General features: G+C 45.0%; 2 protein-coding genes across 2 annotated transcripts in view; one reads left to right on the forward strand and one right to left on the reverse strand.

Moving 5' to 3' along the window:
* The window catches only part of ARMC10 (armadillo repeat containing 10), a 153,521-nt gene extending 142,985 nt beyond the window's left edge, over window positions 1–10,536 (forward strand). The window contains exon 6 of the mRNA XM_085654023.1: window positions 9,487–10,536. Within this exon, the coding sequence (XP_085510149.1) occupies window positions 9,487–9,738 (252 nt within the window). The 3' untranslated portion in view covers window positions 9,739–10,536. The remainder of the gene's footprint in view (window positions 1–9,486) is intronic.
* A 14,583-nt stretch (window positions 10,537–25,119) lies between these two features.
* The window catches only part of NAPEPLD (N-acyl phosphatidylethanolamine phospholipase D), a 46,776-nt gene continuing 44,110 nt past the window's right edge, over window positions 25,120–27,785 (reverse strand). The window contains exon 5 of the mRNA XM_085654024.1: window positions 25,120–27,237. Coding sequence (XP_085510150.1) covers window positions 27,013–27,237 — 225 coding nt within the window. The 3' untranslated portion in view covers window positions 25,120–27,012. The remainder of the gene's footprint in view (window positions 27,238–27,785) is intronic.

Raw genomic sequence — 27,785 nt, forward strand, 5'->3', positions numbered from 1 at the left:
TTAGGGCCCGTGGCAGCCAGGACCAGTCATTGCTGATGTTCCCCATGGTCGAACAGGAGTGGTTGCCCCCTTCTGCGCGTGTTGTTATTTGGATTGAACTATCGCTGCTCAGATTTATTTTTGGTCCACCTTTGGTGCCATGGAGTATGGACCCCAACGCTGTTGCTGGCCAAGTTGTATCCTTTTTGATCATCCTTTTCTGGTTGTTCGGTTCTTGAGGACCCTGCTGTACCTCCGGGCCTCTACTTTTCAGGATCGCTGGATATTTTATAACAGATGGGGTCTTGATTTTTATAGCCCAGTTTTCCAGTTACTTGTTATTTCCCCTCAGGGCCTTGGCCATAGCCAGATTGGCGAAGATTACCTCTGTTGTCTCATTTGGTCCAGAGGCGAAGAAGGACACACTGTCCATATCAGTTGTTTGTATTTTTTCTAAGCCTGGAATATTTACGCAAAGCTTCAGGAGATTGCCTCTGTTAAGGATGTCCCATTTCCCCTGCGAAATATATTCGGGATGCAACAATACTTTTAGTTTTTCTTGGTCTTTTATTTGATCAGTGAATGACAAATTTTGATAGAGAGTTGCCTCCTGCGCATCGGGAGCCTCTATGAAGTTCTGAGTTGATTTCGCCTGGGTGTCCAAGTCTTCCCGGGCAGATTTGAACTTACTGCCTTCCGCTGGGCATTGCTCCTGGGCTTGTGGTCATGGGCGGTGGACGAAAATAAATCATCAGTGCTAGTTTCAATAGACTTTATCTCCCTATAATTAATAGTTGTGCTTACTAGTTGGGGCTTCTTGCTGTCTTTTGATGGCGTGAGAACACATTTATTTATTTTGCGTGAATCAAGTTTTCCTTGATGGGTGCTATTCATACTTGCATTATCCGCTTTGGTCACTAGAGACCACATTAAGTTAGGTTCCAGATGTTTCTTTTGTTTGTGGTTTACTTCTTCAACATGTGACCCTTGTGTGTTATTAAATTGCCACCTAGGTTCTGGGTCGGTCATGTCCAGGGTTTTAGACGGATGCACCACAGGATATCCTGAGGTGCCTGGGGCGATAGTTTCGCATGAAGCTTTTTTATTTGAGGTTGGTTTTTGGGAACAGGAAGTAGCCTCATGGTGTTCTTTATTATGATCCTTGTTCTCTTTATTGTCCAACTGGAGCCAATGCAGGATAGACCCTTCCTTATGAGTTTTGACTTTTTTTTAATTTATTTAACTTTTTTAGTTTTTTCTTGTTTTTTCTAGATAAGTGTTGACTTTCTAAAGTTGTGGGTTTTGACTTGTTAATCGTTCCTGAACCTTTGTCTAAATTGAAGCAGATTTTTGATTCAGGTTCTTCTGCCCTTATAGTGTTTATCTGATCTCCTGTAGCCCCCGTGCTTTCATGCAATGCTTTCTTATCGTTTGTTTGTAAATCATTCATGTTTGTAATCAGCTTTGAGTTTTGTTGAGGTGTACGATCGCCTATTGACCGCTTTCTTGAGGTCCTTCACTAGAGTGCTCATTATCTCTGGCAGCTTTTCCAGATTCTGCAATATTGGACTGCCTCCACAGTCTTCTGCTTTAACTGTTAAAGCCGTATTTGCCTGGGCTCTGTGGATCAGTGAGTTTAAGTGTTCCAGTTTTGAGTCTAGTCCAGAGATCAGGCCAGCAACTGTTTGCAATATATTTGAGTATCCAACTTATCTGCATGCATTATGGCTGCATATGCCATTGAAATCAAGGCGTCGTTGATCAGTGCAAGGTGATTCTCGAATTTTATGAGGCTGCAGACCAATTTCCACTCCAGTTTTAGGAGAACCACAGGTCCGAGGCTCATTTGCATGTGAAAGGAAGCTGCAATTTGAGAGATTAGGGCACCATTTGGGTGAGAGGTGTTGACTTGTGAACTCAGCAGGCACAAAAGGAGAGTCGAAAGGCTCCGATTGAAGCCTTGAAGGAATTCTGTGTATGCCCATATTGTTTTTTGATGAATAAGGAGAGCCCTCAGTCGACTCTGGAATTAAAATGCCGGGAGATAAAATTGACTGAGGTATTCCCTACTGTTTTCTGTGTGGTTGTTAACACTGTGGGCTAGTCGGATACCGGAAGGGTTTATGGGTAGTACAGGAGATGTTCTTAAAGTTGGCTGGTGTTTTGGGCTATGAGACGCTGGATTAGAGCCATTAGGATGTGCAGCCATTGAGGTTACCATTGATGCTACTCTCGTTTCTTTTATAGCCCTATTGTTGCTGTTGGAGCATGTTAGCGTAATTGTTAGACCAGGCAGTGAGGCATTGTTTGGGTCATTTGGAGATGACACAGTTGGCTGGCCAGTTGTTAGTGTACCCCCTTGAGGTGTCTAAGGAGCCAAGTTTAGCTGTCGATGTTCGTGTTGGTTTTGGGTGGTACCCATTGGTAGTTTGTTTGTGTTAAGAGAGTTGGCTCCCTTGTCCACGCTGTCCACTTTTGCAGACCCTAAAGATCGACGTGCTGAGTTGTTAAAGCAGGACGAGCTTAGATCCGTTGTTTGTGGGACTCTTTTTCCCGTGACGATGGTTATTTCTGGAAAAAGTGGAACGTCTTGTTGAAGTCCTAAAATTGGGTCCGCGTATTTATAGACATCTGCCGATGTTCTAGCAGTGCTTTCAGCGCTGGGTGCATGGGCTACTTTGCCAGATTCCCCACATTTATCTTCTGAGGTTGTATAATGAAGGTACGCTCTTATATCGCTGTTACCGTTAGCGGTGGTCGTGGTCCTTTTAATGCTGATACTGTTACCGGTTACAGTAGTTTCGCTTGTATATATGGTCTTTTCAGATGAGATTGTCGTTGCTGTTGGCGAGTCGCCCATTTGAGGCCCCTCGCTGGGGAATAACCTGGATTTAGCACCACCTCTGCCTAGGGGGTACAGTATCTTAAACTTTTGCCACCTTGCAGTTTTGTGTGGGCGATGATTGCCTTGGTGTTGGCCAGACTTGAGTTTCTCGTCCGCATGGTTGATCTATACATAAGGTACTTGGGCAGAGCGGGTGGGAGATGGTGACAGTGATGGGCTGATAGGGTGGAGAGCTGATGTAGTGCCACCTACTGGGCCGCAAAACAACCCCCTGGTGACTCCGCAGCCTCCGTAGCCTCCGTAACCTGCAGTCCTGCTCACCCGCTCCCCAGGGTGGACGACTGGGCTGTTGGATTTTCTTTTAAGTTAGCGGGTCTGGATCTGGGCGGGCGAGCGGGCTCTCCCAGTGCTCTTCCAGCGCACTCCCAATACAACAGTTCTCTTCGCCCTCAACTCACCGCGCCTCACCTCACCTCTTGGGCGTCCTGGTAGTGGTCTGGCTGTCCGGTGATTACAACAGTCGCCTGAAAGGGCAAGCAGAGCGAGGAAGGGGGGGCTGTGTCTGGAGTAAAGCCAAGCCGCGCTGCTCCGTCGCGGAGCCACCGCGGGCCGGGGCTGCTTAGTAGTTCATGGTGAGCCCTCCAGCCAGAGCCGCACAATCCACCGTGCGACACCCAGCTCTGGCTGGTGCGCTGGCAGCACCGGCTGTTGACAGTGAAGCCAGGCAATGCGAGTGCGGTGCGAGTGAGCAAGGCTGCAACACATTCACACCTCACGCTGAGAGTGCTGAAGAGAGTTCTGTAAAATTCCGTAGAGGACGTAGAGAGCGGGTGGAAAACGGCAGTTTCCGTCCACCTCCTCAGCGGTTCTGACTAACAATGGCGATGGGCTCTTAGCGGGCTCCCTGGAAAATCCGTACCGGATCAGGATATCTGCATAGAATGCCCATAGGTCGCTTTGCCACATAATGCCTACATTAAAGTTGTTGCACCACAGCATGCTTGGCCATCAGGTACGGTTCCACTAGAGGTCTGACACTGAACCTCTACCCATGAGATACTGTGCCACGGTGCACCTGTGCATTAGGCTCTGTGGTACTAAAATGCCTAATAGTAACCTTGGTAGGCAAATCGAGACCTATAGATGCTCTGCACTGAGACCTCTCTGTCAGTAGATAGTCTGCATGTACTGTACTGTTCCATGGGATATTTTCGGGGGCTGTACCACCACGAGTTGCTTACATTTCTAGAATTGTGGCCAGAGAATGCAAGCTTCTAACGTTTACTGTATATTACAGATCCCACTCGCTCTATGACTGCCACGAATGCCAGCGCTCTGTCCGTCTTTTCTCCCTTTTTTTCTCTCTCCTAGGCTCCCTCTAATTCTCACTCCCTTTCATTGTTCTTTTCAGGCGTGCGCTCCTTCACTGTGTCTGTTACTCTCAGTCTTGCGCACTCGCCAACTCCTTCTCAGACATTCTTTAGCACTGTCACATTTACTCTCCAGCTTAATCTCTTTAAGGCTATCTTACATTATCTTACTTGGTTGCTAGGAAGTATTGGGTTGATTAATATCAGCGGGTGTACGCTCTGTAAGGACTTTTAGGATGTTGCACATCCTGCACTAGCAGCACAAATTACATGTTTACTTAATGGTATTGCAAAATAATTTGCTAAAGTGTGATGGGAGGCACAATTACAGAGCAGTGATGCTGCAGGATATAATTTTAAAGCACACGTGGCCAGTCAAATGGGCTCTAACTTTAGGAAACGTGGAGCCTCTTTTCTAATTACATGGACGTTGTAAGGTATCTCTTGGGGTGTTCAGGGAGCTGCAGTACAAAGTAGGAAGGCCTGTGCTGAGGGATTGCTGCAGAGCAGGCTGCGAGGAGACAGGGGTGAAGAAGGAAGCCAGATAGTGAACAACATTAACAATCTGTAAGGAGAGGGAAAACCTGCTTTCAGTTACTTGCAATGAAGGGTAGTTGTGCTCTTTTTCTAGTATCCGCCCCCTTTTCAGGCTTTCTTTACGTATCATAACAAAGTCTCCTCGGAGGAGGAGAGACCCTCTGAAGTACACACTCCCAATGAATTCCCTGCGCTGTGAAAACAGTTTGCAAATGCGCTACATGGGAGCCGGCACATTATTTATTCCCATCACCCTGCGTTTCAGGAGGTTTCTATTCTCTTGGGATAGACCTGCTGGTAGCTGTTGAGTTGGACGACGGTGGTCCAAAGCTTTGAGGCATATCCTGCTCTGCCCTAATTTGCTAGAAGGCTGGGTTGAGCTGTGTGCTGATGATACAAGGCAAAAACCAAAGGAAATGATGGACGGAGTGTTGAACATTGCAAGCACTCACCCCCAGTCAACTGATCTGGGTTTAATCCATCACCGTTCTTTAGCCCACTCTGCCACCCCAGTTCAGACATGGCCATATGCAAATCAGTCTGACCCTGTGCCTCATGGGAACAGTCCAGCCCGAACTGCCAAGCCATGTCTTCCCTGGACCGGAAACAAGCTTCCTAGGACCGGTTTCTGGCATTTCAGCCATCTTCAGCCAGGCTTGCTTGAATCCAGTGGCAAAGTGAGCAAGGGACTCACGTCTGAGCATACCCTGCCAACTTATGGCGAACATGGACTAGACAGGATATTTTGTCATTTACCAATGATTTTCCAAGATTAAGAGAAAAACCAGTTGAATGGTACTGACAGGTAGAAAGGTTTGTCAAACTTTCATAGGTGTTGTGGATAGATCTGAATGGTCTTTTTGATATAATTGTACCTGCGGATTTATGGGCAGAATGTAAAATTACAATAGATTGGCCAATGCAAGAATATCCTAGGGATCCAAAGACCTGATCCAGAAGTAATGAAAAAATATGATCTTTGAAAAATAAAGTACCTCCGAAAGAAACTGACTGGGTAAAGATTGACAGAACGCACCAGGAGGCTAAAGAATCAGTACATGCGTATTACGAAGCAACAGGTTTGGTTTGTTCAGTGTAGGTCAAGATTGGGGGTGGTGGAAGAGAGTGGAAACCTCTGCCATACGGTCCATCAACTACTGTAGTGTTGGTCTTCTGAGTTATGGAATTGGATAAACAGGTGAGAAGAGATATAGTCTCACCTGAAACATGATATGGGGAACTAGGATACCAGTATCTGCCTCATTAGACCGATTAATACTCCATGATGTGCCAAAGGATATACTTGTGCTTTAGAAGGAAACTGATTAAGATGGCTCTTACAACAGCCACGGTCACTGAACATGGGCCAACAGTTGGGAGTTCAGTGTGCTCTTCAACATTTTCGTTTTAAATCAGTAGAGCTCCGATTGGGGAGGGGGACCTATTTTACCAGTATAAGTATAGTGTTAGACTGCTGATAAATTAAGGTGGCAAGAAATGCTGGTATGCCTTTATGCACCTAAAGCAGATTTTTCGGTATTATTTGTTACATTGGCATCCAGTACAGAACCACTTGGACAATTTCTTCTTGAGTGGTAAATTTTAAACCACTGTAATCTTGTTGGTTTAAAAATATTTTTGTAATAAATTGTGGAAAAATCGGAGCGGGACATGAATTATGCATGGAGAATACATTAACAGTTTTTGAAAACACACGAGCTCAAAAGGTGAAGGAAGGGGTATGCTTGGCCCTGATGGAGTACGTGAGGAGGGGGTAATAGCAAACTGAATAAATGGTATCAGGCGTCTGGCTGATGAGGAGCGTAGTGGAAAAAACAAGAGTATGCGGTTCCTAGAGAAATGAGGAGGGGAGGTAAGGGAGGACAGGGTGCCAGGTGTCCACAAAAGGATGAGATGAAAGTGGAGTGGCTCCTTTTAAGAGCAAGGACCCTCACACACCCCGGGAGGTGTCATGCTTCATCATCGGGCAGCTCCTCGTTGGGTCGGCGCTGCAATGCCCAACGGGCCCGAGAGAGGGCTCTTTGCCGGACGTCTTTTCTTTTTGCCGATGTGAAGTCTAAAAGATAGAGGGGAATATGTGTAAAAATAGCTATTGGGAGCTCCCAGGATTTCTTTATTGACTGGGTGCCTATATTATAATAAAAACAAGACTGTAGAGTAGTTGCTAAAGAGGTGACCTCCTGTGACGGCCGGACGAGGGGTAGGTCCCGCACCTTAAGGAACTCCAAGATGAGTTCCTATCTCGCCACTTTGCGAGCACCCTGGACGTCACCGCTCGGGCAAGCAGCCCACCCTTCTAGGTGATTGCAGAAGATATTTTATATTTCTTTTCACGTGGGACTACCACATGAGTCCAAACCATAGGGTACGGCACCTTACAGTTATATACCTACACTGTCCCTCCTAGAGTAGATGAGGATCCCCTGGTCCTTATGAAATGCCAAGATCCCCTGGACGATAAGAGGCATGAAACATGTTGACCCCCTCACTGTACACACACAATCTAGAGCTCGAGAGGTTGTAATTCCCCCTCTTTAACAACAACTATTTTGTTTTTATCATATCATAGAAACCTAGTCAATAAAGGAATCCTGTGGGATCCCTATAGCTATTTGTAACCCACATTCCGTCTTTTCCATCTCTACCCTTTACACATATGTCCTGCTACTCCTTCACATCGGCAAAAAGAAAAGACCTCCAGCAAAGAGCCCCCTCGCGGGGCCCTTGGGGCTTTGCAGCACTGGTCCAACGAGGAGCTGCCCGATGACGAAGCATGACACCTCCTGGGATGTGGGAGGGCCCTTGCTCCTAAAAGGAGCCACTCCACTTCCATCTCATTCTTTTGTGGACACCTGACACCCTGTTATCCCTTACCTCCCCTCCTTCCTCAAGGAACTGCACACTCTTGTTTTTGCCTCTGCTAAAAGGGGCTTGTATGCGGACCTATCAAGCCCCAGTCCCTCCTCTTGTGATCAATGATGAGGCACAGACAGAAGCGGGACGGGGCAGCCCGCTTTCAGAACTGTCTCAGAGGTGGTGGGTGCCAACTTCCTAGCCCCTCATCAGAGTCCATAGTAGGGGGAAGAGGTCGAACCACTCAGCTCCACAGGAGCCAAAGAGAAACCGAACGGTGCGAGGAAGCTGCAAAACAGTGAAGTTTGGCAAGGGGCAATTTTAGTGGTCTCCCAGGCTAGATCTGAATGTAATAGGGCAGCATGCAGGTGGGGAATGTTGTAGGTTGAAACAAGATAGACTGGGGAGAGATATCCATCAAACTCATTTATTTGAATTATTACATTACATCATTTATTCATTACAAATTAATAAACTTGAACAAAAAAAGGTATCGCGTGGTATTAATTATTAATACAAAAGGAACTACATTTTGTTTTTACGCCTGAAAAAATTATTGGGCAGCAATATCATTTATGACAGGGTTTTTCATACAAAACTATTACATATTTGCTAGTTATAGCAAGATTTTCAAGTAGAACTAGTTTAAATAGTGTATTGGAGCTCATGCTTAACAAATAAGGGGCAACTAATAAACAGTTTGACATGGCCTCAAGCACTTCTGAAAATAATGGAGAAACTTTCTCTAGTTGGGGCGTGGCAAACAGAATTTTAGAGCGGTCGTTTACCTTTTGCATCGGGATGCATGAACACAACTGCATGTTGTTTTTATGGACGAGGTAAACTTAAAATACTTTAATCTACTAATTTGACTTATCGTTATCTGATTGCTAGATGATGCTGGGTAGTGCAGCATTGACCCCAGTAAGGTTTCTCAAGAATTGCTCCTTGTCAGATGCAGTATTTGCGGGCAACATCTGGGAGGAAATACAGGATTTAAGAAAAAAAAATAGATTCTGTTCAGCCATGAGTCTTATAAATTTACACTCCAGGGGATGAGTATCTGAATGTAATGGGGAGTTAGGCAGACCCTTGTCAAGGAGGTGACCTGGTTAGAGGGCCAAAGGTCCTTGAAGTACGTTGAACACTGAGTGTAGGGATACCATTCATGCACAGGTGAGTATGGAGGTTCCAGACTCCTCTTGCTCGCAAATGCTCTCGTTCAATAGTCTGCAGTATGGAAGGCAAGCACTTTGTTTCTTTAGGGACCTACTCAGGGGTCAGGTTGGCCTAACAAAGAAAATATTTTATGGATTCTGCGCACACAGTACAATCACAGTGCTCCAGATTGTCTAGGCAAGAAACTATATTATGCCTGTACCTACACGATGGAACCCCCTTTTGCCTTTTCAAATCAAATACATCATTTAACGGCGATGTTTAGAACAAAAATAAAGACAGTTTTGTAGTTGAAGTTCAGCCAGTCATCCCCTTTTCCCTCCTCTAACAGAGCCAGACTTTTCCTGTAATGTTAGTATTAGATGTTCTTCAGTTTGTATGATGCAAATGACCCAACATTGTTGATAGTATCTGAGGCCATAGAGCTTGATCTTGCTGCCAGTACTTTTCGCAAGAGAAGAATGCGCAGGCTTGGCATGTTTATGTGAAATATGAAGATCTGTAAATCTGGTTCTGGCATGTAAAGCCAAGTCGAGGCAGAATCCAGTAAGCATGGCAATAAATACTTGTTGGTATTTTGTGATTTGGAAAAGGTTTGTTGTCTTGCCGCTGGGTTGTATCATCCCACTCAGAGCACCGCATTAGCCTGGATGATTGTTGGTTTTTGACTGTTTACTCTTCTGTTTCTGATTCCTTTTCTAGGCACCTCCCTCGTTGGCATCCTTCTTCCGCACATGCACAAATGATGGCATACTCCTGCGGGCGCTCACCTTCGTGGCGAATCTGAATGGAAATATGGACAGTGGAGCTGCTCGCCGTCAGTGCCACGCAGGCTCGCTCTTCTCTGCGGTGTTCGGAGATTCAAGGCAAGGCTTCTTGGTACCCTTGTTACAGCATCGGGATGAGGAAGTGAAAAAGCAACTCGCAAGAATCATGACTAAGCAGCAAACATAAAAAAAAGCCCTCCTTCCTTCCTTCTGAGGACGGAAGCACGACGCGTTGGTGTCCCTGCGGTCTGAACTGAAGTCAGTTCATTGCTTCGGTGTGGCACAGTCCCACTGCTTCACCGGTTTAGGTTGCACCTTCCTGGCTTGTTGCTGTGATGACACCTGTGCAAGCCTTGCCACATTTGAACCTGCGCCGCTGTACAGAGCGTCATAACATAGCGCCTGATCCAGAGTTTCTGCCAAGCCCTCGAATGGTATCGACTGCAAGACACACAGCATCTGAAGGCGCACACGGGCTAAGGCAGAAGAACTCCATTTCTTTTGAGTCGCACTTGAGTGAGAGTCCGCTAACATACTGACCAACACTTCTCTGCATTCTAGACTGCTTGCTCCTCATCTATCGGAGCAGTCATGGCATCTTTAGAAAAGCTCCCCATGGAGCGCGGTGCTCCTATAAAGGTCTGCAATCCTGCATGCTCCCGGTCGTGCCCTGCGTTTAGTAGGCGGTATCTTTGCGCAAGCCTGCAATTCCGAACTTATAAATAGACACCATAAAGAAGACACTGGAAGAGGACATGTATTACACTGTGTGTGTGTGTGACACAGCAGCACATGTGCTTCCCTGCCCAAAATAATGGAAGTTTGTAGCAAATTAATTTTGGATAAAATTAAAGAGGGCACTCGCATACAATTCAGAGAAGCAGTTTATTTATTTTTTATATACCATTTTTATTGAATAAAGCTTCGTAACATAATCATGAATTCAGCTTGTGCCCCGTATTAAAAGCACAACAACTTTAAATCACATTGTCTTATTGTGAGCATTTTGTTTGTATAGTTGAACGCCATTGACTGTCTATTCAATAATCCGATATGGGTTCAATAGTCAAACGTATCAGAAATATCAGAATGGAAAAATATTTTACACCGCTTTTATGTCCGCTAATGGTAAAAGTTCGTTGTTGATCATAGGCTGGTTAGGTGTATAAAACACTTTGTAATCCTCATCAGGTCCCCTGCATAGTGATCTAATCCCCTCCATTACAAGAACAGTCCTCGTTGCCCGACTGACTGCCAGCGAGCTTTGTGCTGCTCCTGTCCAACATTGACAATTACAAAACAGAGCTCGCATCCTTGGCTTGGACTTTCTCCTCATCCTTATGGGGACCTGCATATGCCTAATGAAAGAGGCTCGCGTGCTGGAAGACACCTGATGCTTCACCAGCCAGAGGAAGGTGTATCTGTGTCAAGGGCCACGCATAGGCGGAAGGGAATAACATCTAGTAAACTGGGTATAATAACATTACTGCACGCGGTTTAGTGAGACAACTGTCGTAAACGGCAGCCTTATATAATGAGTTGGACTCAATGGCAATTGCCGTAAACTGCCTCTAAATGACCCGCAAAAATGACTGTAGGACATTCTTTCCAAAATAAAACACCTGTGGTTACAGTACACAGGGAGTACAATACACTAGGGGCAGATTTATGAGCCCCTTGCGCCACTTTTGCGTCACTTTTCCCATGTTAAAAGTGACGCAAAAGTGGCGCAAGGGGCTCATAAATCTGCCCCCAGGTATTTTCGTGCACCTGCCCATTTAGGAAGGAACACCAACATTTTTGCAAATAGAACTTGCACTGTTTTCTTAGTGGTCAGACTGCAGGAGATTATTTAACGCAGCACACCAGTCATCTCATGCCCATATTCCGTCAATCTGCAGGTGAATTGTAAAACAACCAATCAAATGCTCTTCCACTTAGCTTGCTGCCAACCCTGAGTCACACACTCTAACCCAATCATTCTACGTTCCTCAGTCACACAGAGCATGTCGCACTTCATCTGCGTCACCACCTTACCCTAAAGAAGAGACTGCGTTGTAACTAGTGTTATTTTATGGTGAAAGCCACTAACCACTGCATCTAAGAAACCAGATTCTGCATTTATACTTCAGCTAAATTCTACATATTCAGGAATGCTGCCGGTCAAAGACGGTTGTGCCTTCCTTTTCCTTCCCACTGATCGCGACCTATGAGGTAGTAATGTGTTTATTCAGGAAGTCTCCACTAGCTCGTAGGACTACTTTAGCGATCGCTTGTGACCCTTGGACTGACTTACTGACTCGAATGCTTGAACCTTTATTTTAGCACGAAGGGAAACAAATTGGGGAGTAATTTGACACTCCTGGACAAGAATGATTGAGGTTAATCATGAAATACAAAACCTATTGCGTTTGATGGGCAAATATTGTTCTTTGGGTATTCTGATTATTCCATTATTGAAATTAGTACTGTTAAAACACTGTCTCCATATTTTTTCAAAAATACAATATGCTTATCAATAGCGACAATTGTACAGAAGTCCGTTTTAGAAGCCAAGAATACGGCTGCCTCTAAGGAAGGTTCCACACGAGGTTGATGTACTATTATAACGTTTTGGATAAAAAGACTTGTCTAATGCCAAGACCAGCCAGTGGATTACGGTGGAGCCTCTGTAGCTCTAGTCTTCTATTAAAGCAGCAAGGACAGGAAATGCCATCACATTTGCGATTTATTAGGGGTGTAAACTTATTCGTTTGAGGCATATGAGCTGCAGATTACACACTATGCATAGATCGCCATCTGGTGTTGGGCCCGGATGTTTGCACTTGTTTTTGTCCTAGAAAGTCTTTGGAAGTCACGAGGTATGTGACTCCTCCTTTGGATCATAGTGCACATGGGCATCGGCTCCATCCTCAGATTGTTTTATTCCGCCATCGGGCTCGGATGTGTTTCTTGCGCTCCAGTTCGGAACCGTTACCGTTTTTTTCTTTCGACGCGCAATCCTTCCCTTTTCGACGGTATTGTCTCGATCGCGTTTTCCCAATCCACGCAACTCTCAACAACTTAGAAGTCTTCGATTCCGGTCGTCGACGAAGGCCTTCGGGTCTACCTGGGCCTTATCATCTGGCTCATGGAAAGGACGCTATTCAAAAAGTGTCCTCGATGTGGGTCGAAGTTTCCCCACACCGATCTGCATGAGGTGTGCAACCTCTGCCTCTCACCTGAGCATGAGGCCAGAGACTGTTCAGCTTGCGCCTCTTTCTGCTCCAAGAAGACGATTCGGGACCGACTAGCTAGGAGAACCATGGCTCGCTCGTCGTCTTCGATCCCCGATGACATCTTCCAAGAGGGTGTTGATGTGCCAGAGCAAGGGCAGGTCGAAGAAGGCCTTGTCAGCGCCTCCGAAGCCGATGACTACGACGTCGAGAACATCACTCCAGCACAGAGGGTCGTGAGTACAGACATCGACCCTGACCCCAACCCCCCTCGACACCATCTAAAAAGGCTTCGATCACACCTTCGGGCCCAGGTGCACACCGAGAGACTGCTTCCCATGCCCCACCTTCGGGCCCGGTAAAGAAGCCTACAAAGCCTTCAAGTGACTCGGGCTTGAGTCAGCCTACCCTCGGTGCCAAAAAACATACACAGGCACCGAAAAAGAAACAGTCCTCCTCCTCATCCACGCCGAGCGCTGCTTCGACATCCAAGCACTCGGCGTCGAAGACTGGCACTGGCACCTCGACACCGACAGCACACTTGGAGCCGACCAAAAAACTGCCACCAAAGGGCAACAACTCTCATGCTTCGAAGCCGAAAAAGACCTCAGAACCAAGGAAACAACAGGTTCCATCGACCAAAGACACTGCAAAATCGCACGGTTCCAAACCCAGAACCGCTACCGAGTCGGCGCCGAAAAAGCCTACGTCACCAACACCATCGGCACCAAAGGATCTGCCCCCCACAGAAGAACTGTTTCACCCAGATCCTACCCAAAAAACTCTTGTAAAGGATCCTAAGACTGGTCACTTGATGCTTAGCTTCAAGAAGCGACCACTAGATACGCCTGCACCGGCTCCACCACCTAAAAAGAGAGATTTTACTACCTCTCCATTAAGGATACCTTCTCCTCTTCCACCTCCTCCACCACACTGCTCTCCTACACCATCCCCTACTCCAGTAGATGATGATGATGATGACACCTCTTATGATGCAGGGGGAGGTGCGATGACACCTCTTATGATGCAGGGGGAGGTGCAGACGATCAACCACTAGGGGACCCTAGACCTACTGGCTCCCCAGACCCCTGGGATGACTATAGCATCCCAGACGTCCCTAACATCCCACAAGAGGAAACTATGGGCTTTAACCATCTCCTACACAGAGCTGCCCACTACCACAGGGTTGACCTACACACAGACCCCGTGGAGGAGGATTTTCTCATGGACACTTTTGACACCACACAAAAGTCCACCTCAATTTTACCCATGCTTAAGGGGGTCATTAAGCACGCACCAGAGGTCTTTAAAGCCCCGGTCAGGGCTTGAGTCATCAACCCTAGAATCGAAAAAAAGTATAAGGCCGCCCCTACTGATCCAGCCTACATTAAAGGCCCGCACCACTAAACTCCCTTGTAGTCTCCAATGCGTGAAAAAGAGCCAATTCCCAATCATCAGGTGAAGCACCACCACCAGATAAGGAATCTAAACTCCTGGACGCCTCTGGCAAACAAATGGCGTCACAAGCGGCAAACATATGGCGCATTTCCAATACTCAAGCGCTGTTAGCTAGGTACGACAGGGCACATTATGATGAGCTTGAGTCCATAATGCAGCACCTCCCAGACAGGCATAAAAATTGGGCCAATGAACTCATAGAAGAAGGTAAAACCATTACTAACACCTCCATCCGTTGTGCCTTAGATGTAGCAGATACCGCCTCAAGGGCAATAAACACCAGTGTCCTTTTGCGTAGGCATGCCTGGCTACGCATTTCAGGTTTCAAACCTGAAGTCCAGAGTTCCATACTCAATCAGCCATTCGATGAGCAACACCTATTTGACCCTAATGTTGACGTAGCCCTGGTAAAAATGAAGAAGGATACAGACACAACCAAATCTATTGGAGCCTTGCAGTCGCAAGCTCCCAGATATTCCTTACTTCGCTTATCCTTCAGAAGCACCCCCAGAGGCTACTCCTCAGATAGCCCCTCCACTTCTTACAAAGCTCCCTCCCAATCCCCCCCTTTACTAGAGGTTACCAAAGAGTTGGTTACAGGGGTAACGACAACAAAGGCAGAGGCAAAACCAACAACTCCCGCTCTGCCTCCACCCCCACCCAATGACTTCCCTCCACTTCCCCCAGACCATTCCACTCCAGTCGGGGGAAGACTCCAACAATTCCTTCCTGTCTGGACCAACATCACCTCAGACAGGTGGGTGCAACAGATAATTCAATCAGGTTACTGTCTCGAACTAACATCTACCCCCCCAAACAGCGTCCAATGTCACAAGAACATTTTTTACTGCTAAAGCAGGAGGTAATCTCCCTCCTACAAAAAAGTGCAATAGAACCAGTTCCCCTCCACCAACAAAACAAGGGAGTTTACTCCCTGTATTTTCTCATACCAAAAAAGGACGGCTCTCTAAGGCCTATTCTAGACCTCAGACCCCTAAACCTATACATACACTCAGACCATTTCCACATGGTCACACTCCAGCAGGTCCTTCCTCTGCTTTCACAGGGAGACTTCCTTGCTACCCTAGACCTCAAGGATGCCTATTTCCACATTCCCATTCACAACGCTCACAGGAAGTTTCTCAGATTCGTAGTGAATGGTCAGCACTATCAATTCAAAGTACTCCCATTCGGAGTCAGAACAGCACCACAAGTGTTTACCAAGTGCCTAGCGGTGGTGGCAGCACACCTAAGAAGACAGCACATCCACGTCTTCCCATATCTGGACAACTGGCTCATAAAAGCCAGCTCATACAACCAACATCACGCCACTATCCAACTACTTCACGACCTGGGGTTCACAGTTAACCACGCCAAGTCCCATCTGCAACCGTCCCACACACAACAATACCTCGGTGCCACAATAGACACCTCAAAGGTGCTAGCCTATCCCAGTACCGCCAGGATAGCAAGCATGCAGGCTCTTCTCACCAAATTCCAACCGCAACACTCTCTTCCAGCTCATGCAACTCATAGGGATGATGGCCTCTTGCATATTCATAGTGACGCATGCAAGACTCCAGATGCGTCCTCTCCAAGAGTGCTTAGCAAGTCAATGGAACCAGGCTCAAGGTCAGTTAACAGGTCTGGTGTTGGTAGACGGTCGTACTCATCGCTCTCTGCAGTGCTGGAACACCAAAAACCTTTCCAAAGGGCGAACGTTCCTAGAGCCGGTTCCTCAAATAGTTATGACAGCGGACACATCGCTCTCCGGCTGGGGAGCTCACCGACTACATCACACCATGCAGGGCAGGTGGACACCTCAACAAAAGTTACTCCAAATCAACCACCTGGAGTTACTAGCCATATTCCTAGCCTTAAAAGCATTTCAAAAACACATTTCAGGCAAGGCTGTCTTAGTCCGCACGGACAACATGACAGCCATGTACTACATACAAAAACAAGGCAGGACATACTCTGCAGCTCTCTCAGCTAGCACAGAACATATGGAGGTGTGCTATACCTCAAAACATTTTTCTCCTAGCCCAACATGTCCCAGGAGTCCAAAACACCATACACGATCTGTTGAGTTGTCAAACACAACAGATCCACGACTTGGAACTTCATCCGCAAGTTCTTCAACCGTTTTTTCAGATGTGGGGCCACCCACGAAAACGCCAATTGCCCAAGCTTCGCCGCCAGATATCCACACCCATTGTCCAAAGGCAATGCGATATGGATGAACTGGTCAGGCAGATTTGCGTACGTTTTTCCGCCTACGCTTTTCCGCCTCTCCCACCTATTCCACTAGTGGTGCGCAAACTACAGCAACATTCCTTGACTCTCATCCTAGTTGCTCCAACTTGGGCCAGACAACCGTGGTACACCACATTGCTGGAACTCTCCGTAGTTCCGCACCAAAAGTTACACCTCTCTCCACGCCTCTTAACCCAGAACCATGGAGAGATCAGACATCCGTACCCAGCTCAGCTCAACCTTGCGATCTGGCTCCTGAGATCCTAGAATTTGGTTACCTTAACCTTCCCCCTGACTGTATGAACGTCATTAAAGAAGCTAGACAGCCTACCACTAGAGCATGCTATGCAGCCAAGTGGAAACGTTTTGTAATATATTGTCATAACACCACCAATCCCCTAGATGTGTCTATCCAACATATCATAGGCTACTTACTACACCTCCAAAGATGCAACTTAGCCTACACATCTATTAGACTGCATCTTGCTGCCATAGCAGCATATCTACAAAATAGACAACATCTATCACTTTTCAGAGTACCTGCCATAAAAGCCTTTATGGAGGGCCTCAAAAGAATAATTCCCCCCAGAGTACCACCTTCACCTGTGTGGAATTTAAACATCATTCTCACAAGACTAATGGGGCCTCCATTTGAACCTCTACATAAATGTGAGTTACAATTCTTAACATGGAAAACTGCTTTCCTAGTAGCCATTACTTCTCTACGAAGAGTCAGCGAACTACAAGCACTAACCATTCAGGAACCCTTTCTACAGATGCATCATAATAAAGTTGTTCTCTGAAATAATCCTAAATTCCTTCCTAAAGTCATTTCTCCCTTCCGCCTCAATCAATCTGTGGAGCTGCCCGTATTCTTCTTGCAGCCACAAACATTCGCAGAAAGAGCTCTGCACACCTTAGATGTCAAAAGAGCATTGCTTTACTACATCGAGAGAACACAACCCTTTCGTAAGACCAAACAACTATTCGTGTCTTTCTCACCACCACACAAAGGCAACCCCATATCGAAATCTGGGATAGCTAGGTGGATTGTTAAATGCATACAAATTTGCTACCACAAAGCAAAACGTACATTATCTGTTCCTCCTAAAGCCCACTCTACACGAAAGATAGGGGCTTCAATGGCATTTTTACAGAACATTCCCTTAGATGATATCTGCAAAGCAGCTACATGGTCTACACCGCACACATTCACAAAACACTATTGTGTAGATGTGCAAACTAAACAACAAGCTAGTGTGGGCCAGGCTGTACTCAAAACACTATTTCAAACTACTGCAACAGATACTAGTGGTCACCGCTAGGAGCGTGTACTGCTATACAATCTATGCATAGTGTGTAATCTGCAGCTCATATGCCTCAAACGGGAAATGCTACGTACCAGTATGCATCTGTTCTTGGCATGTAGAGCTGCAGATCTACACACGCCCACCCGCCTCCCTGGCTACCTTTATCTGTTCCAGTATTATCTTATTTAGATACAGCATACATGGGCATCTTTCATGTTTCTTACAAAGCTCCATCATTTCCCTGCTGGCGAAAAACAATCGGAGGATGGAGCCGATGCCCATGCGCACTATGATCCAAAGGAGGAGTCACATACCTCGTGACTTCCAAAAAATTTCCAGGACAAAAACAAGTGCAAACATCCGGGCCCAACACCAGATGGCGATCTATGCATAGTGTGTAGATCTGCAGCTCTACATGCCAAGAACAGATGCATACTGGTAAGTAGCATTTCCCTTCTTCCTCAACGTTTCAATTGAAGCTAGTTTTAGTCACCATTCACGTTAGCGAGTTGAGTTCATCGGTGTACGGGTTACGTTTTTAGGTCTCGCGAGCCAAAGGCTCGAAGAGACATTTTATATGTGGGATCTTCAAAGTGCTACCCATAGTCTTTTGGCTGGCCTAAACCTTGAGTGCACGATCACATGCACGTGCACAGCTGCTCCTCTGCTCATTGCATTCCCCCTCCCTTCTCACCCAGCCCTTTGATGCTCTGCTCCATTACTTTCACTTTCCCCGCTTTGACCCTTGCATTCCCCCCTCCCTTCTCACCCAGCCCTTTGATGCTCTGCTCGCATCTCCCTCCTCCCTGGGCGTGAAGGGAGACAGAGCCATCCTGCTTGATTAATGGCTTTGCATTCCCATGTGTACCCGTAGTAAACATGCCCGAGGCCCCAGCCGAGCACAAGGCTCACGGAGACATTCTCTTTACCTTCGTTAGTCCCTTATCTCTATTTCCTTCAGAAGCTCCTGCTTTCCCTACCTTTCTGCCCAGCGATTTGCTTGTTATTTTTGGAGCTTTATATAGCGCAAACTAGACCCCACACATCGGGTATCAGAGCGCTTTACATGAGCACCAGTTTTGTTACAGATTGACACATTAATTTTTGTTACATCGTCCTTGCCGAGACTCGAACCCGGTTCGCCCGCTCCGAGGTCCACCGCTCTAACTATAAGGCTACATGCTTATGTTAGCCCCATACAATCATTGGGGCACCCTATAGCAGCAACTCTATTAAGAGCACCCTTTTGTTACCCCTTCATTTTACCTGCACATTGTTTCCCAAAAGTTGTACCAATTGTAGGGAGCCTGAGGATGCGGGGAAACCATCAGCACAAATTAACAATTTCCAGTGTCCATCCTCAACTTTCCTGCATCCCTTCAAGGTTCAGTCAACTTGTTTTAATTTGCGGCAGAGACGGTGGCGCCGAAGTGGTTACTTCGGAGAGTGCGTGCGGAGCCGTCCGGTTGGGCTAGTTGCGAATCGTGTAAAAGTTGTACCAATTGTAGGGAGCCGGAGGATGCGGGGAAACCATCAGCACAAATTAACAATTTCCAGTGTCCATCCTCAACTTTCCTGCATCCCTTCAAGGTTCAGTCAACTCGTTTTAATTTGCGGCAGAGACGGAGAGTGCAGGCTAGTTGCGGATCGTGTTGGTTTGTGTATCTCGAAGGCACCTCTCACCTACAGCAGCTTCGGGACGCACCGCTATGTCGGTTTATATGCAAATGTTTACGCGAGTGCCGTGGGTAATGCTGCCCTGGTAAGTTAAAGGAGCCACAGAGCTGCATATACTCTTGTAAACACCCCACTCAAAGAGCGTTGTAGTTTATTAGGACGAGCGAGACAGAAAACTATCGCGACCAAATACATTCATCGTTCCACCACGCACTTTTCTCCTGTTAAACCTTTTGCTTTATGTTGGATTTTTGAGGATTGTCTGCCTGGCAGTGTGTTCGAAAAGCTGCATGCAGTTTGTATTGTGAAGAAAACTTTCCAAAAGTTAGAACATAGATACATTTTTTTGAGGGGAGAGCTTAGAGCTGAAATATCTATCTCGGCACTCTTTTCTAGTTTTAAGGCTATGTTTCACGGCCATTGCTGCTATAGACTGCCCGCCCTAGGTTTTTGCATAACACTAATGCGATTATGAGGGAGTTCGATGTCGTTAAGAACCAGGCGCGCAACACCCATTGGACTCAAAGGGCTTCAGCCCAGCTACCCACCCCCCCCCCCCCCCCCCCCCCGTCGTGTGTGGCAGCCCGGGATGAGACACCTTCCCGGGCAAAAAAGCAGCCGCACCCGAGCACTTCACAGGTCTTTAAAAGACCATTTGCATGTTAATGAGGCCTCGCTGTTGTTTCACCCCTTCTAAGAGCCCCTGCGGCTCCACTCTGCCTATTGCTTACAGTTCAGCCCCCCCCCCCGAAATTTTTGCTCAGCCCCCCCTGAAATTTGGCTCTAATTGCGCCTCTGTTAAGAACTAATTGGAACTTATTTCTGCTTGTTTGCAGTACATTGAACAATTTTCACAGCTCGGACGCTCTTATTTTTAAGTTCAACCAACTTTTCTGTTTACATTCGGACTGAACACGGACGGCTCTCTTCGGGGTTCATTATTTTCCATGTGCTACTGGTGCCCACTGGATGCGTTTAAATAGCAATTTGTGTAACTTTATCGTCCCTGTCCTGGCACTTTTCACTTAACCCTGCCATCAGTCAGTCTACTGTATTGTAGAATTTGTGTAGCGCTTTCCTGCCCGTTGATATTCTCTGTGCGCTTTCTGTTAGGTGGAATGTGCAGCTCCTCCGCTTGTGTATGCACGGTAGAGTGTTTATTAGCACAGTTTATGTGGGAAGTATTTCGGTGACAAGCCTCGGGCCAGGAGACGTGCTCGAGACCTGATGCAACTGATCTCCGCAGCACAACTTTCTTGGGGAACTCGAATCCCTTCCTTTCAGTTGTACATTATAACTTCATTCATATCTTTACCAGTAATGTTGGCATGTTATTGCGAATATTGTTAGGAATGTCACATTATCGGTCGGACAAACATTGATAATGTTGGGAATCGCAAAGAATGACTAAAATGTACTCCATAGGAGTGAGCAGAACTTCCAATAAGCATAAAGCAAACAGGAGGGCAGTATTGTACAGCAGCATTTGTATAGCGCTTACTCCCCGTATATGAGGCACTAAAGCGCTTAATTCGCCCTGATGTCAAGCTTCACCTATACCAGAGCCTCTACTGGGAGTGTTTTCTTGTCGTGTGTGATGACCACGAGGTGCACCTACAGTCTTATGGGATGCAGCGCCTGGAGGTGTGATGGGTGAGGGTTTGTGTGAGAGAGAGACACGCAAATTATAAGGACTCACCAGCTTAGCCATGGGGGCAGCGGGATGCTGTGGGCACGGTCACCAAAACCGGGAGTAAATCACAAAAGAGCCAACAATACATATGCCGGGCGGAGGGGTTGTTGAAGGAACAAAAGGACACCTGCGAGCTAAGGATGGGAATTGGTGACCTAACCAGAAGTCGTGTACCATTTTTCTTTATTTATTCAAGTGTTTTTTTTTTTTTAAGATGGGGATATTGTTAACTACTGAATACATACACCCCATGATGTAGGGAGGAAGTGAAAGAGCAATTGAGACCTGAAACCCGAGCAGAAACTACACAAACTTTAGACCAGTTATCTCTTACAGGCTGAGGTACAGATTGGCACAAAGGCAAAAAATTATGCCAGCGAGGTCCTCCCAGGACTGGAAACAAGCATCCTAGGACCGGTTTTGGGGTTTCACCCCTCTTCAGCCAGGATAGCTTGATTCCAGTGGCATGGAGCGCACGGGACCCACGTCTGGGCATACCCGTCCCACTCGGGGCGACAAATGCAACAAGTATTTACAATGCAATAGGTCTCGCATTTACGCGAGTTTGAGCTGTTGGCATTGTAAATGATAATGCCTTTTATTTTTGTTCTAGTTTTAAAAACATAAATAAAAGTCTTTGTCATTTACAATGCCAATAGCTTAAACTCGCGTAAATGCGAGACCTATTGCATTGCAAATGCTTGTTTAAAATTGATTATACCTTTTCCTCTGTTAATCAGCTGTGTATGCACCGCCTAAGACTGTTTTCAAATAATGCATGAAACACAATGGATAGTTTTCATGAGCAAAAGAAGATACGTCACTTTCTAATGAAATATCATTTTAGTGGCTTCTTGGCAATTTGGTGTTGGAATTTCAGATATATGTAAGAGGGACTCGGTACCAAATACACAGCTGCAATCAGCAGCCTCCCTATACCAGTGTGAATACTGCATTCATCTTCTTTAAGGACTTCAAATCCCCAGTTTTCACCTTTGGATGTGGGTCTACTTCTTTATGTTGGCCATCATTCTTTACAAAGCAGGTTCAACCAGGTACCTTACTCATCTGATAGTCAACATTATACAAAATCCACAGCTTCTGGTTCAGTTATTCTCTTTCTGATCAACTCACCCTTGAATACACACCATGATGCAAACAACTAAATATAGCTCCTTAAATGAGGTGTGTTCCTAAATAAACAAGGAAAACAGAAGATGGTTTGTTTAAACTAATATTTGAGAGAAAATTCTATTAAATTGTCTTGTTGAAAGCAGATCTGAAAGAAACCTTTTCTCAGTCCTTGCGATGGAAGTTTGAACCTATGACCACATAATCTTTGATGTGAGGTGCACCTAAGGCACTTCTGGATGGACCCGTAGACTTAATTTCTTGGTGGGTTGCTTTGATGTCATCTTTGATTGTTTTGGAAGTTGTGCGTTGCACCTTCCAAGAAGACTCCAAAGATTAAATTCTCTAGTGTTTTTTTGCTATGCCCTTGGGTGGGCTGTTTCCAAGTCATTTGTAGGTGAACCCTATGACTCAATTACCTGGTCATGTATGGGACCAATCTTTTCTAAACCATTTGTGAGTAGGTACCATGGACTCTTCATTACATGCGACTTCTAAGCTGCTGCCTTCCTTTCAAGGACTGCCCCTTTCTAAGTGGATGTGTGCAACATTATCTATTAATGTCCTAGGTTATCCTTCTGTGCAAGGTCCCCACCTGAAACGCGATGCAAATTAAGGCCTAAACCCTCAAAGTTTGAGCAAGGGAAGTCACTGGAGGTTCTTTAAACGAGCAGAAATGATGACCCTTCCCCACCCCATTTTAGTTTTTTCCTAAATTATCTATTTGACTGCATTTCATAACATTATCCTGGATATAGTTGTTTCATAAAGGAAAATCAACATATGTAATGAAACTGGACCATACATTCCAAGGAAAAAGACTTGTTTAAACTAATACTTTGTAATCCTGAATGATGTAAATCAGTCCCCAAACGCATTAACAGGCAGAAACTAACACCCCTAAAAATAGCCACAGCCAATACGAACGCAGAACATTGTCCATTATAAAAGGCTCAGCTCAAGGTGGTGACCTGCTGGTGGTTAATTTTTCAACTGATATCTAGCTGATGCTGTACTGAATCAACAAAAGGCATGGTCAAAGCCAGTAGGTCCCAAAGGTGAGACCGGTTGGCTTTACCAGTGCTTGTTTTCTGAGACACTGCTTTGTTAGAATCTCACTCAACTCAAGATTTCGCACTTGCCTAGTCGTGAAGTAAAGTTAATGTAATTAGGGTCTCTGTACTTAGGAGGTGGATTTTCTGCCTCCAATGTCTAAGCATAATCTTAAGTCTAGCAGTACTACACCAATACTAACCGTGGGCCTCGGGTCAGCCATTTGCTTACCATTGGTTGTTTTTCTTGTTATTCTCGTTTGCTTGCTAATTTGTTGATTTTTCCTTCCTCTTGTGTTTGTCACTCCCCCTAGCAACAGTGTATGAGGTGGTCTCCTAGCTATCCTTTCCTTGCTCTTTGTTGTGGTCACCAGGCTTGCAACTAACATGGTGCATGCGCTTCGAAAGACCTTCACAATGCCCAGCTCTATTTTCTAGCTACAACGAAGACACATCCTTGTATATTTTATGTTAACCGAGCAAATAAGCTCTTCCATTCCATACTTTTCTTGTATCTCATTTGCTCAGTTTCAAGGTCCTTCTGCTGATCTGACTTTTGTCAGACTCCCACATTTGCCTTCGGGTTAATGCCAATGTTTTCTCACTCTTGAAGTGTGAATCACCACCCCAGTTTCTTATGTTACTATTGCTGCAGCTAAATATTGTATTTCACATAACTAACTGTTGTTAGATAATTTGGTGCTTTATCAGGTCTTCTAGCAATTATTTTTGCAGCAGCAAAGTGACTTCATAAACGAGGACCAATATCCTTACACTATCGCTCTCCGAATTAAAGCCACATCTTACACATTCCTATTCATACTTGGTTTGTTGTTATGTTTTCAACTTAAGTAGAAAAGATCCCTTTAGGTTTTCCAGCCTACCAATTACCAGGAAAGCTGACTCAACCTTTGCAATAAGGAATTTCTCGGTTTTTATTCCAGTTAGCCAGTCACCACACTACCCATGGCTTTTTGGAATTAAATCTGTGAGGAAGAACAACGACCTTACATGTTTTGTTATGTCATCTTCTGTGCCATTTGTATGCTGAATTCCAGGCACTGCATAAACGCTCACATTCATCAGATTTTTGAGCTAGGACTTCTGTCTCAACCAGTTGAGAGGGAGGGAGTGTAGTTTACTTACAAGAGACTTACCTTGAGAGTGATATATGCATCTTAATCCATGCTTTCCCACCAGAACACACACACTGTGCTCTAAATATTCTAAATGGCAGAAAACCTAGAATGGGCACGTCAACGCAGGAATGTGCTTGGGCATAGCCCTGATGCATGAATGGCATCCTTTTAAATGTTACAGCTCAGTATCTTTCTTAAAATCAGTTTCTTATCTCCACGCAGGAAGGCTTCCAGCCTGTACGGCAGAGAGAGCGAGCACTGTACCTGAAGGATAGATAGTGAAGGCAACCTTTCATAATATTGAAACTTTATGTATTTCTTTTTAATGCATCTTTTTATATCTAAAAGTGTGTGCACATGGTTATGGTCATGTGAATGTTCAAAACGTTTACGAACTGAAAGCTACACACACGTCTTAATAGTCAATTGAATATGGCAACCACATGGAAAGATAGTCAAATGTGCAAGAGTCCAACATGCATCGATTAGCATGATTTGCATAAATCAGCCAGCCAAAGCAAACATTTAGCTATAACTAAAAATCACATATGGATCAGGAAACCTCACTTGTATTACAAGTTCACAATGTAAATGCCTAGTGAGTTGAAATGGATTTTAAAGAAAACATTCCAGAAACCTTAGTTAAAATGTTTAATCAATGCTGTTACATTCGTTAAACACATAATACAATGGTCATTCTGTTTTCAGAATAATCAACAACGGATGTTCTGCGTAATCCACATAGCTGCCTTGCTGTGGTAAAAACCCAATCGCTAATAAAAGATGGAAAAATTGGATCGTAATTCATTACATTTCCTTTGTAAGACATAATCATTTTACTTTTTTGTCCAAACATGAAAATGCACAATATTTACTAGGAGGAGGAGAAAAAAATACATAAGATGTATTGGAGAGCTGTTCACTGTAGCTTTTTTTTTTTCTTTCAAGAAACATTAAATACTATAATTGATATGATTGTGTCAACCAAGTATGTCTCCATACTACAAACTCAAAGGTCACTTGGCGCGATGCTTATTTATAATCCTCTTTTCAAACTGAGAAGGATGGGTCGACCCTATGAAATATGGGACAGATCTCTCACAGTAATCTGTGGGTGTCAATTGTATCCCCCGCCCACCCCCCCCCCCCCCACAAAAAAAGCTAGAGACTTTGTTAGCAAAGGAATTCGATGTTACTTGGATTTTATTCAGCCACATACCTGAGTTCACGCATAAAAAAAACAAATCCGGAAAAGTACTGCTGAATAGTGGAGCTCATCACCAGTAGACTAGACTACGGAAACACCCTGTACATAGGGACAGCCAATCTGCTCAGAAAAAGACTGCAAGCTGTCCAAAACGCAGGAGCCAGACTAGTCCTCAGCCTCCTGTGCGCAGCCCTGATCACACCTTAGGGAACTCCACTGGCTCTTGATACACAAGTGCGCACATTTTAAACTCCTCACCGACACAGCTATCCACAACACTGGCCCTGCCTTCCTGAACAGCTGCATTCACTTCCATCAACCTTCCATACAGCTCCGGTCTGCCAGTCTCTCACTAGCACACACCCCACACATACAAAAAAAAAGCAGAGAAGGGGGCCGCACCTTCTCTTATATGGTTCCGAAAGCTTGGCACAACCTCCCACAACACACTGGAGCCGACTCCTTTCTTCTTGTTTCTTCTTGACTTTTGCAAGAAGCTGAAGACCTGGCTTTTCGAGTAAGCCCCCCCCAAGGCTGACTTCACACACCTGCATCTGTTTCCCTCACGGGTGATTAGCGTGCTGTAAAAATACTGATAACATAACAGCTCTTCCAGTCTTTATCGTGAAAATACACATGCACACAAATCACAGGGTGCACGAAGTACTGGGAAATATGAACAACGTTTTCAATGATTCCAGTTTAAAATGTATACATTACTAATGTAACACGAGTTAGGATAAAATAAAAAGGAAAATTTAAGCAGGAATTGCTGGGCATTCATCAGTCGTCATAAAGGCAAACCCATGCCTGGGTAATCTGTTTGACTAAAGCATCACATGCAGCAACAGAAATGATAAAGCTTGTCCTTCCTCGACACATAAATGGCCAGAACTTGATTAACTGCAAACCACTAATGTGCTTTCATGGACAGCCTGCAATGCTTAGACACACAATAAACCTAGCTTATTATCTCAGAAGGAAACCTTAATCAATTTTTTCTTAGTAGTTAACTATATCCTATATTCTTGGGACAATCTCAAGTATTACATTTCTTTAAAGGCACATATCTTTGGGATGTCTTCAGTTCAAATCTTTGAAATCATTCACGAACTGTACAAGCAGACTAAAATGTATTAACATCCACATTTTACTTTACAATGAATATGCTCTTACAATAGAGATTGGTTGGAAGACCACTGCTTTGTATAACAAATAATCTCACCATTAAGGTATACAAGGTATTTTACATCTTCAGGAAACAAAACTATACATTAGCTTTCTGTTAAAAATTTCAAAAAATACTTATCCATTTTTTTTAACTTAATTATTTGAAATGCACTTTTTCTTTTCTACTTCCTGGTCGTCACAGACCATTTTGTCTACATCCATCGGACTAGCCATAAATGTGGTGCCATTATTCTCAAAGCAGTCCTCATCAAAATGTAAGTCTTTGGATTCGCCATGCTTCAAGACAAAGAAGTCTTCAGATTTTAATCCATATCGCACAAGGGCTTCATCCAATTTCACTGGAGGATCCAAGTAATGCTGAAAAAGAAAACGTTTTATTAGAAAACAAATTATTCTCTAAACAGAAGAACACTAGAAACACATTGCATACAATTATGTACATCTCGAGTATTTCTCATTTGTCAAATGATTTGTTGGCCCAAGTGCTCTTAAACATCTTATGCAGAGAATTTTGTTAAAACACATGCAGACCAAATTGGGAGGGATATGCAAGAAAAGGAAATAATTAAATGTATTTTTGGAAGAGCTCATCGATGCACAGTTATCTAATCTCACTGTTCTGGAATGCTGTCAGGAACGGTCACGCTATGCATTCGGTGGAAACATGAAGAGGAGTGGATATCGATGTACCAGGCACAGGCCAGAGGACTCTGCGCAACTAGTATCTTGGGCCAAACACCTCTCTTTTCTGGCATACCTCATAATACTTTTGCAGCAATTAGATGAAAAATACAGCAGTTTGTAGATATATCAGGGATCGGGCATGCAAGTAACGTGAAGAAGTCTATGAATCAAGAATTACAGCATAAAATCTGGCACTTTTATATTCCCAACTTAGGGAAACA

The sequence above is a fragment of the Triturus cristatus genome, chromosome 4_1 (assembly GCF_964204655.1).
Source record: "Triturus cristatus chromosome 4_1, aTriCri1.1, whole genome shotgun sequence".
Classification (NCBI taxonomy): Eukaryota; Metazoa; Chordata; class Amphibia; order Caudata; family Salamandridae; genus Triturus; species Triturus cristatus.